Genomic DNA, 12,466 nt, shown 5'->3' on the forward strand with positions numbered 1-12,466 from the left:
CTAGGACTTCATCACTATCAACATTTGGTCAACCTTGACCAATACTATTAGGATTTCATCACTACCAAACATATAATTCTCCTTGACTAATTTGAACTTCTTTTCTCGTCTCATGTCTAACATTTGATTTTCCATTACTTGTTAGGACTTTACTTCTTGTGTCTAACATTCGATCCTTCATGACTTATTAGAACTTTCTTATTGCCATATCTTGTCTTATTTGATCTATCTGGACTCACTTGGACTTCACATCTCATACTTGTTGGACTCCATGGTTGTTTTGATGTGATCAACCAAGTTAGGTTAGGTCCTTCTTGTTATTTGATCCCTGTGTCTAAGTGTGCAGGAGCTTAGGAGCGTAGGAAGTCGAGCGGAAGACGCGGCTAGCGAGAAGGATGGCACGGGAAAGGAGCCGACGGGCTCGGTGCGTTCGAAAGACGAGAGAGCTGCAGAAGAGTACACCGGTAGACAAGAAGAATGTGCGTGGCATTCGAGGGACGAGAAGCCGGGTCGGAAGTTTGCTCGAAGAGAAGGCTGGAAATTGGGTTCGGGTAAGTCCTATTTCGGTTGGCCGCAATCACCCAATCAATCGGAACTTCGGAAGGAGAAAAGAAGTCAAAAGGAGCTAAAGAAGCTAGCCGGAGGCACCTTCAACAAGTGCTGAAGGCGCCTGCGTTGACTACAGTGTTGGAGGCACCTTCATTACGTTGAAGGCTCCCTCAACTTGTCCGAGGTGCCTTCAAGAGCATTTGAGGCGCCTTAGACCCAGTCTAATGACCGTTTGCGAGCCGGATAAAACTTTATCCGGTCAAATCCCTTGGAGGCGCCCTCAACCCTCTTGGAGGCGCCTTCAACACTCGGGATAGATTTTCCAGGAGTTATATAAAGGTCCCTGGAGCTAGGAAATTATTCAATTAACTCTGTAACAACTTTCTAGCAACTTCTGAGCATTCTTAGTGTGTAAAAAGGTTTCTCCGCCTACAGTGAAGGAGACATTCTAGTAGAGTTGCTCGATTGCCTTGGATTAACAACCCCCTGGGTTGTAACCAAGTTAAATTCTCTGTCTCTCTTTTTTACTGTATATTTTTGATTTTATCGTTGCTATCTTTTTTAGTTGAAAGTTTGAGGAGGGTATTCTTTATTCTCAGGCAATTCACCCCTCCTCTCTTGTCGGCCCCACTGCACCAACAATACTAAATGTTTGATCTTCCACAATTCACTTGGACTTTGTCTTTACCAACTATTTATTGGACATTTAACCACAAGTATTCAGTGTTTCATGACCCACTTAGACTTCGTCTCTCATACTAACTCCCGGTTGAACTTTCAAGCACTAAGTATCCGATTAATCGTAACTCAGTTGGGCTTCTCTCTTGTTAATTCTCTGTTTGACTTTCAACCACCAAGTGTCTAGTCAATTAGGACCCACTTGAATTTTTCCATTGTCAAGTATCTACTTGACTTTTCGCTCAACCATCAAATATATCCAAATGAATATCGACAATTGATCTCCCTCTCAAATAAACTCTTCTTTCACTTAATATCTCGCTCTAGTCAATAAATATATTAATCAAATATCGAAACTCAATAAATATATTAATCAAATATCGAAACTCAATCTGAATTACTTCAGACTTAGTCAATTTTTACCAAAGGTCTGGATTTGGGTGTGCTGTTTGAGTTCATAAATGTTCGAATCAAATTCACATTTATTTATTGTTTTAGGAGAATTGGTCATGAACGAAAGTTTTCTGGAGCTTGGACAGTGTTGCAATTGTAATAAAAGCTGCTGCTCATTTCAATTTTTTTCAAATTCCTTCCCGAGATGATACGAAGGGGGGTTAATTTACAGTACCATTAAATGATCAACAGGGGGAAAGAAATCTTTTTTTTAGGCTGTGTTTATCGAAAATTAATCCTTTAATTCATTGTACTGAAACTATCATCATCCGAACAATTGAACATCCGTGGCAACGTCGTGATGTAAAAAAAATTAATGATTAATTAAATTGGATAACGTCGAATTTGAGACGATCAATTCAATCCTATAAAAATTTTTCATAAATCATCAGAATAAATCGAGAAATACTCATAACGGACAGTTAAAAATTCAACATCCTTTAATTACGTGTTTCATTTGAAAAAAAAAATTCTATAAATTCATCATAACTAAAACTCAAATCAGAATACTAATGCACGAAGATGATCACCGGGAGATTAAAGTTTAAAAAAAGATTTTTACAAATAAACTTAAGTGGAAAATGACATCCGATGGTGTCGGAGACTAGGGGCATTACGCCAAAAAAAAAAATCAGATTTTTTTTTTTATTCAAACAAGCACGCAAAAATGAGGGGTATTAGTACGGTGGAGTGGCACATTTTTGAAAATTTAAAACTTAAATACGGAAAATGGCTAATACTCATAAAATAAAATAAAAGCTCCAAATATTTCTAGCTTTTACTCGCCTGTAAATAACTGATCTGACCCACAACGCTGCATGTATTTATTTGTAGGGTGTAAATTCAAATCCTTGTTTAGAAAATCCATCCCTCTGCTTAACTTACTAACGCGGCTAAATAAAATGCCTTATAACAAGTGATGAAAAAATCATAAAATATAAAAACAAAAGATAAATGATAAAAGAAAAAATCCAATTACTAAAAATCACTTTCATTTATAAAAAAAAATCAAAACAAGAAAAAACTTATGATGAAAGATCTTAAAAGATTAAAATGACAAACTAAAATCTAAAGTAAAAAAAAACAATAATATATTTTTATTAACTTATTATCTCGACTCATTTTAGATACTGAGATGTATGGAACAAAATGTAAAGAGAAAGTATGCAGCAACCTGAAAGAAGAAATACGGTAACTGATGGCAACGTGTATTCTCCACTATATCTGCCAAATTTTAATGTACAGACCTTGATAGTTGATACGGATATATATAAATAAAAATATAAATATATTTACTGCAACTCGGGTTGTGTTATTGTACAAGAAGATTATTCACGGTTATATTGATGTTGTTGGTTCTCAGCAAATCCTGCAAACAAGGATATCAACTATAAAGCAAAAAAGGAAAATATTTCCCAAAGAATTCAAGGTTATTGTCAAAATGCGTCCCTACAATACGTTTTACCAAAATGCACTAAAATATTTTTCTTGGCCATGATACCCTTACACAAATAACTTTTTCCCTGCAAAACCTTCAATGCCAGTTTTATAAAACATACTGATTTCAGGAGCGGAGTTTATCCTATATTTAATTGGATACCTCCGAAGTTAAACATTTCTGATGTTCTAAAATATATTTTTAAGCTTAAATCTGCAAAAATAATAAATTTATCCTATACACCACAGATTGAACATTTTAGACAATAAGTACACAAAATTGCAATTTTATTTTTACCTAGATCTTACTGCAACAAATCAGTTTGCACCACTTTCTATATTTTTGGCTATGGTAGATCCCAACTTAATATTTCAGATATCCAAATGTTTAAAAATGATATTTATTTTAGCTGTAAATCTTGCCACTGTTAATTTGCACCTATTTTGCAAGGAAAAATCTCAACCAAGGATATTGTGGAGGGGGGAATAAATCTGGATTCATTCTGGTTGGTAAATTAACTATTATGAAGGATATTTAAAAAAAAAGATAGTAAAAATACCTGTACAATTAGCTCATCGGGAATGTGTGGTAAAACCTCACGAACTCTATCTACCATTGCAAGTAACTCTGGCATGCTATTGTTGACGGGTGATGATGGAGCCCTCCGAATTCGTAAATCAGTTGTGTTTCTGGTGGGTCTAATGGAGGAAGATGCAGGAACAAGAGGAGATGCAGGGTGCTGAGAAGGCCACAGATTCCACGCAGCATTGTCTAGTGAACTATGAGCAAAGTTGTCGCTAACTGATGTGAGCTGCCTCATCATCATCTGAACACCTTCAAATCCAACAGATCTGACCGAACTAGATGAACTAGCACCATCCATCCCTTGGTTCACCCATGGAGGTGTCAAGTTGGGGTTGAAGGCGGCACTCCTGTACAATGAACAAAATATACCTTTTTAGTTAGTGTTCCAAAACAACAGTACAAATGAATTGTCTATCACAAGCATATACTGGTTCTTGAGTAAATTCAAAATCTATTTTCACACAAGTTTTTGAGGTGTGCCGAGCTTATATTGGTTCTTGAGTAAGTTTTCTAATTTCACACAAGTTCTTGAGGTACACCACAATGATATGACTACAAAGGAATAAACTCAGGTTGGAAAGTCATCCATATTTATAGAAAGAATTACAACAGGACATGAGAAATAAATAAAAGACAAGATTCTAGGTGAACTTGATGATGAAAAAAAGTAGGAACAAAAATAACAAAAGGGATCACAATTGCTATATTCTCTCAAAATTAAATGCTCAAAACTAGGCTTATAAAGTGAAGGGAGAGATTGGGGGAAAAAATCTCCATTTTACTTTCCCTAGAGAGGATATGGAGACTCTACTTCTTCAAAAATGAAAATTAATTAGCTTCATTTCTCCATATTTCCAAGTAAATGAAAAGTGAGAATAATTGTCTTCTCTTAACTTTTAATTGTTCGACTTTTGATCCTTCCCTCACTCTTACATCCTTCCAAAGTAATAAGAGTATAAGAGCGTGCAATCATAATTGGACAACAAAACACAAGATAACAAAAGTAGTCGTAGTAATAGGGAAGCAAGTTAGAAGTAAAAGAAAGTATCCTGCCAAAAAATGTAAACAAGAATAGTTACGCACCCTGGATAAAATGTTGGAACCAAGACATTAATTAGTCAAGTCAGCATTGAAATCCAGCTACAAAAGAATTAAACATGTTGGCTATGACCAGTTGGGACACAATACTCAGGTTAACCAGTCTTACAATGCCTAGTTTGGAGACCTCATGAAATAAAATACAAGAATGTTAATGACAGCATGACGTCAAATGATAATGAAACAATGCTAGTTATCAAGAAATATTGTAACTCAATTGTGACACTGAAAGAGTATAGAGATAAGAGTAACCTCCAAAGTGTATCAGAAGTATTCTGTCGCTGGTTTGGAGATGCTCCTAAAGGTAGTGCATGAACAGGAACTCTTGGTTGGTTCAATCCTAAATTAAGATGTTCAACAAGTTGGTTGCCATCTGTACCAGTTGCAGCAGCAGACCTTGAGCCATCTTGAGCATTAGGAACAAATAATGGCCTCCGACATGTAGGGCAAGAGTAGCCCTCAGTCAAACCCTGGTCCAGCCTGAGATGTAAATAAAAACAAAATAAGTATGATGAAGGCCCTTCTTGTTGGCATATCCAGCATCAAACAAAATCGTTTTGTGAATGTTCAATGAACAGAATCTTGAATCGGTGTCAACAAAAAGAACAGAAAACATACCAAGATCTTAAACACACAAGATGGAATAGATGATTGCAGGAGAGCTTTTTTGCCCTGGCCATTGGTTCCTGGATTTTCTTAATCAATAATTCTGCTGAAAAGGTTAGAAATAGTTTAAAGGAACATCAGAACCACATACTCTGCATATTGCACATTTATCGTTATAAGCACAAAGTTCCTCATATGTAGCATCAGGAAGTACTCCATCAAGGGAAGTCAGGGCCTTCCTTAACTTAAGATAAGCTTTAATTCGCGTTGCAACTGCACTTACAAGAGCCTGTTCATCTCAGACAAAAGGAATAATTTAAAATCAGAATACAAGTGTCATGACACAGCCTGTGTAATAAAAGTTAGTTTATCACTCACACGCAAATTAAGAAAGAGAGCAATATCTACTAGATGAAATGCCATGCCATGAAGCCACCATGTCATTAAGTAATGGCCTAATGACATTACCAAAGTCATCATATCTAGAATGAAACCACAATGTCTTAAGATAAGTCCCTTCCATTCAGAAAGAGAACCTGCAATAAGAATTGAATTATATTATGTTGATATTATGAAAGATTCAACTGTGTCTAATACTGGTATCACAAAATGATAAAAATGATAAAAATGATAAATGGCTGGTCTCCAACAAAGCAGCACTTTGCATCATCTTCTATAGAATGTCGTCACAAAAAGGGAATTAAATATTAACACACGTGAAATGGTTATGACACATTGAATATGTCATGAAAATTGGACAGGTACCAGTAACTTAGAGAGAAAGCAATATATTTTCAACAATACTACAGATAAAAGTAATGACAGTGGTATATTTTGATTGAAATACGTCCCAACATAATCCCTAGCATATAAGAGACTGTGATGTAACACCAAGAATATTTCAACTTACCAAAAGTGGAAATGTTATTAGGTAAAAAGATAAATCAATAAAAGGGATTCTAAACCAGACCGGTTCTTTGTAAAAAATAACACTTTGTTACCCTAAATCTTTGACAAATTCCCAAATAATTCTAGACAAACTGCCAAATAACTAATCTAAATATTTTATCCTGAGGAATCACTTTCCAGAATTCAAATGCTGAGAAGTAACTTAGCTATGCAAAATGAACCCGTGATACTGTATTTAACATAACAACAAAATGTCCACTAAAATTCAGTATGATTTTATACAAAGTAAATCATTTCATTACAGGTTAATGTAGACACCTGACATAGTTAGAACTAACAATATAAGTTAATCCAGCATGTGGAATACAACCATACCAAATAACAGAAATTTCATGATCTTATCTACCTGCTGTTGTTTTCTGAATATCAAAGTTTAAGCTCGCATTTCCACTGGAATGCCGTTGATAAATCTCAGCTAACTGAAATCCATGTATCATAATGACCTACAAGGACAAGAAATGTCAGGAAAGAAATCTCTGCTATCTTAATTCTTATGCATATTATAAGGTTATTTGCCTTAAACATATAGCATGTCTGTTATTTTGATCTCAAATGCAATTGTTTAAATGCATGCACAATAGTCCAATCAGATAACCATAGGCTCATGTGCTCAGCCAAAAGTTGAAACATTCTCTATGCTATGCATGAGGATAGAAAAGATGGCAATCTTATTATTCTTACATCAAACAGAAAAAAAAATTCTCCAACTTTGTGTGCAAAATGATAAACAAGGTAGACTTATCTCAAGGAGAATTCATGCCCATAAAAAATCACCTGTAATGTATCAAAAGCTACACTCAAAGGCTCAAAGAACAACAGCATAAGCAAGCTAGAACTATATGAACTGCACAGCACCATACACAGCTTCATCCTGAGAGTCCAAAAGTAAAAGATTCCATACATTATTTTAAATATAAACCCTAATGACAAAAACAAATTTCACTTTACCTGTATTTTGGACCCAAAGGGCAAAAAAGTTAAGCATACAAAAAAAGTATATAATGTAATAATAATTCGTCCAGAAAAAAGGTACACCGTAAATATGAGATGATTCTGAGGGCAGTGTATTCGTCTTACCAAAAAGGACTTGAGTAAAGATGCAATATCAATCTAATTTGTGAAATAGAGGAGGTGATTATCACCCGATTTCATTCCTATGTTTCCTATCTTTGATTATCTTGCAAATGGATGTCATACAAAACTAAAAATCACTGTTAATCTAACGAATCATTTTATTAACCAGTGTAAATTGTATACCAAATATTGGGCCACGGCTAGAACTTCATTTTTTTATATTTATTTCTAATAATCAGACATAATGAAACTGATTTTAAAGACCAAAATAGGTATGAGCCAGGTCCTAGTGGTCCAGGATGCTATTTGCAACAGATATGGAATTTCTTACTGCAAATTGTAAAGCAAAATATGGAATTCAAGATATTGAGGCCAGGTAGGTGGCAGTAGAAGTGGGTTTGGACTTTAAAGAATGCCCCCACCTCTACCTAGATTTCATGCCTCATGAATACATTTATTAATTATTGTGCCACCTCCACAGTATAAATATAGCCCCCCAAAGTGGATTTCCTTGATCCTTCATTTCATAGGGGAAATACATGAGTATTAATCAAGTAATTGTCACAAAAAGTTCATCGAGAAATTTTATCACAATGTCATATTTAAAGGAGCATATTAGTTAGAAAGTAGTGACTACTCGCGTCAACCTTTTTAGTTACTATAGGAATCTAAGGAAAGGAATCAGGAAAGATTTGAAGGGTAAGCAAAAAAGAGGAGCACTGCTGGATGTCTTTCACTGGGATGTGACTTTCTAGTATCAAGAAGGGATAGAACTAATTTCACAATTCGAAGAAAGGGATACAGATTTTTTATGTCTAGCCTTAATAAAGATATTGAGGCTAAGATGGACCTACACCATTGTATGAGGACAAAAATTGAGCTAAAGTTTTCTATTTCTAAAATCAAGTGTTTGATCACACCTCTTTGAAAGAACTTACTATCCCCTCCCTGAACAAAACACTTGCTTAGATCAACATTCATGACAGAGACAAATAGACTCCTCACCCTATATCTTTTTAGTTTCAGACTAATTGCTAGTGACTTCTTATCCAGCCTACCTGAGTCCATACCAGATAGTATATTTTCTTTACTCCTTTAGCCTCTTCATTTCCAAGCAATGAGGCCAAAAAACACAGGAAACATGAAGTAGCATCCTAAGACAATTAAATAGCAATTTCTCCCTTGTTTAGTATGGCAAAAAAATTACCAAATGAAGTCTGCAAAAAGAACCAGCAACAGGGAAGAATAAACTCGAAAGTACTTCCATGGTGTCATGGAAGGAGATGCATTTAATCTTTCAAGCCGATCTCTTGCAACTGATTGAAAAATCTGCAAAGCAATTAGTTAAAACATTGATAGCACATTTGTAGCAAATATACAAAAAAACAGGGATAACTTTTGGTTCATTACCTTAAGGGAACAAAGAAAGATCAACCAACTTGACCAAAAGATCACATGAGAAATCTTCAGTGGTACAACCAATGGAAGAAAGGCTCCCTGTTAAAAACCAGTATAGTCAAGTAATCAACACAGGAATACATAGCAACATGCCTAATATTTCCCTTTTTCAGTAATTAACCAAATTGTGATTGTAAACTACTGAAGCTGACATTGTTGCACCACAAGAAGAAAGAATATTAAAAAGTATAAACACTGCAACCAATATCAGGCTATGTTCTGACAAAACATAAAGATCATGGTCATCCAACACTTTCACTTTCTAATGTAAATTCAGAAATTATTCACTTGCACAATCTTCTCAGGTCAGTTACTAGCTTCAACCTTGAAGCAAGATCATTTTGAACTGCTTAAGCGCTCTCTCCTCTTTCAGGCTAGGTTTCTAAATGATGTTGGCTGGGCAAAACTAATCTTACCAATTCTACTCCAAGGATTAGCCCAAAACTACAAACCAAGTCAACAACTGCCTCCAAACAAGGAATTTCTTATATTCTTTAATTGTGGTCTAACTACTACAACTATTTACTTGGTTCTGTAATCCCCTATGGGTAGCAACCTTGATGTTGGGTCTAACATAAGGATTTCATTAACCCTTGACAATTAATATAATAGGTTTTCAAACCCTATGAGCATAGATGTTAACCATACTTCAATAGAGGGGTAATATCTTATGTAGTTGACCCCAAATAGTCGGGATTAACCAAACTTGGTGTGGATTAAAATGAAGAGTTTGATAAATGGATTGAAGTACCCCACAATTTTCTTCAAAGAATCCCATAAGTTTCCATGTCCTAGTTAATCTCTTGTAATGCCTTGACACTGGTATACACAGCATAATCTTACTTAAAGACAAATGGTACAAAATAACTACAAGAATAACAGGAAAAAAAAAAAGTAACAAAAAAAGCAAGAAATATTTAAACATTATACAAACAGTATTTAAAGCCCAAACATAATTAGAAACTGGATGTGACTTCACCTTGTACATAATGTAGTTAATAAATCGTTCCAAAACTTTTCTAGTCTCTGATGCAGTCAATTGGACAAAGAATAGCAACTGTAAATTGGCAAAAATATAAATGTTACGCGCAAAATGGAAATGATGATCTAATGTAGTAAAGACTTGGCAATCTCATAAAGTTTTACCTTACGTACTTAATGTCCAACTATCGAAGAAATACCCACCAATATAAGTGAAGACAAAGGGTTCAAACATCAATATGATATCACAATTTGAAAAAGAAACTTTTTTTTGGTTCAATTCCTTGCACTTTTCATATTTTGTACTCCCTGAATATTACAACAGTGTATCTGAAGTTTAACAAGGCAACTAGTATTTAGATACTACACACTCCATATCTTAGTTGTGTTCCCTGAGTATTACAAAATTGTTTTTCCAAGTTTGGACAGTAATGTAATTTAGATAAGCACAATCGATGTCTGACACAACAGCATTCCTCATTATCTAGGGTTTTTCCAATTCTTGAATGCATGAATGCTTCTCTACTCATGTTTGAGCTTTACTTCACAAATAGATCTTTAGAGGTCATGAAAGGCTATTGTAGCCCAGAATTAGCTTCACTTGGATATAGAACCAATTTTTGAAGATTGCAAACTAATAATCAGTTAGTACGTCAATCTTTACTATGGCAGGGGGAAATGATTCCACTCATTTAATCTATGAATTTAAAAGGAATTGAAATCCCTAAGTAGGGGGGTGATCAAATGGAATAGAGAATGTGTTACGAGAGGGATATGATTGTGTTAGAGCTTAAAAAAGAAGTAAATAAGGCAACCATAAATGATAGTAAGCTTCTAGATCAACAGTTTTATCTATATGCCGTCCCATATGAAAGTTCGTACCTTGAGCAGTAACACTGCCAGGATATAAACATTGATCACGAAATTCACAAGTAGAGCCACGGTGACACGGGAACTAAGTAGCAGCACCAGATCGCTCCCTGCACTCTCCGATGGATCGCCACCGCCTTCCCCACCAATCAACCCATCCCTTGTCATCCCATCAAGAGAGAAACCCGTCCACCACTGCAGCGCGACGAGTCCGGCCGTCGTGCTGAAGGCTGACAGGTAGAGATAATTGACCGCCATCCACACCCGCTTCCTGAAGGTTCACCGCTCGCAGAGAGCCCTAAGAAGAATCTGTGCAACCCCACGTTCCCTGTGCCCGATGCAGCAAATGGCCAACAACCAAGGATCCAGAACCCTAGATCGGCACCGGGAGATGGAGAACCGTCAGGTAGCGCGTGACGAGGGTTTCGGAGTTTCCATCCTTGTGCGCTTTTCCATGCCGTGTGGATCAATCCCTTTGTTCAAACGCATCAAACGAGGAGGATTCCAATCGACCCGATCGGTCTTCCCCTCCTCTCCTCGCCGTGAAAGCTGGAAACTGGCAAAAATGAGAGAGAAACTTGAATTTGCGGATTGGATTGGAAGGAGAGGAGCACGACGAACAGCGATCGATACAAATCGCCGATCGAAGGTGCACAGATCGAAGCCGATGCCTTTTCCACGGCACCGACGGATTTGCTTTCGCCTCGCTTCCTTTTATTCTGGGAAAATTTTCAATTCGCTCCCTGGACATCCAAACAATGGCTGCAGAATTTTCAAAATAACTTAAAATTTTTTGCCATTAAGATTTTTATTTGTAGACGAGTGAAATCCCTACTATCCCTAATATTGTAAGTGTTTTTTTGATTTATTTTGATAGTCCGTAAAAAAAAAAAATTATGTGATGGGATTAATCATCTCAAGCTCAATATTATTCTATCTGATTAATTATTTTAAAAAATAATATTTAACTCTCGATCAAAAATTAATGTGAGAAATCTTAAAAGATAATTGTGTCCTTATATTTTTTTAATCATTTTTCAATAATAACTTCACGAGGGAAAAAATATAATTAATTGATCATTATATCATTTGATAAAAATACTCACAAAGTTTATACATGCATTAGCATAAATAATAAAAAATAATAATTCAAAGAGATAGCTAGCCAAAACTCATTTCACCACACCCACCAAATGAAAAAGAACTAAAATTATAAATTGATGAACTAAAATCAAATGAAGGTAAAATAAAATTCATCGTTAAAAATCTTCACCTCATCATCAAACATGGCATACAATGAATAAAAGATAATTGTGGCATTGTCTTTTTTATTATTTTTCGATAATAACTTTGAAAGGGAAAAAAATACATTAAATTAATCATTATATGATTCGGTAAAAATTCTCATAAAATTTATATATGCACACCTACATAAATAGCAACTCTTAAAGAGATAATCAGCCAAAAAAACTCATTCCACCATTTTCACCAAACTAAAAAAGAGTCGAAATTCTAAATTGATAAATCAAAATCATTCTCACTTCATTATATGTTACATTTGAGGATGAGAAAGAGATTTTTAATGATCAACTTTTGTTCCATCTTCATTTGATTTTCATTTATCAATTTAGAATTCTAACTCTCTTTTGGTTTGATAAGGATGATGGAATGAATTTTACATGTATGAATTTTGTGAAGATTTGTATC

The 12,466-nt window shown here is 35.2% G+C and overlaps 1 protein-coding gene across 1 annotated transcript; it reads right to left on the reverse strand.

Annotated features, from left to right (window-relative positions):
* Positions 1-2,876: 2,876 nt before the first annotated feature.
* On the reverse strand, positions 2,877-11,471 carry LOC122041384 (E3 ubiquitin protein ligase RIN2-like). The gene is made up of 12 exons (XM_042601039.1): positions 10,772-11,471; positions 9,888-9,965; positions 8,861-8,947; positions 8,658-8,779; positions 7,151-7,247; positions 6,723-6,819; positions 5,786-5,943; positions 5,559-5,696; positions 5,420-5,487; positions 5,054-5,281; positions 3,678-4,050; positions 2,877-3,049 (listed from the first exon to the last, which is right to left on the reverse strand). The coding sequence occupies exons 1-12, from the start codon at positions 11,015-11,017 to the stop codon at positions 2,993-2,995; spliced, it is 1,749 nt and encodes a 582-aa protein (XP_042456973.1). The 5' UTR covers positions 11,018-11,471; the 3' UTR covers positions 2,877-2,992.
* Between the last annotated feature and the right edge of the window lie 995 nt (positions 11,472-12,466).

The sequence above is a fragment of the Zingiber officinale genome, chromosome 2A, assembly GCF_018446385.1.
Source record: "Zingiber officinale cultivar Zhangliang chromosome 2A, Zo_v1.1, whole genome shotgun sequence".
In the NCBI taxonomy this organism is placed as follows: domain Eukaryota; kingdom Viridiplantae; phylum Streptophyta; class Magnoliopsida; order Zingiberales; family Zingiberaceae; genus Zingiber; species Zingiber officinale.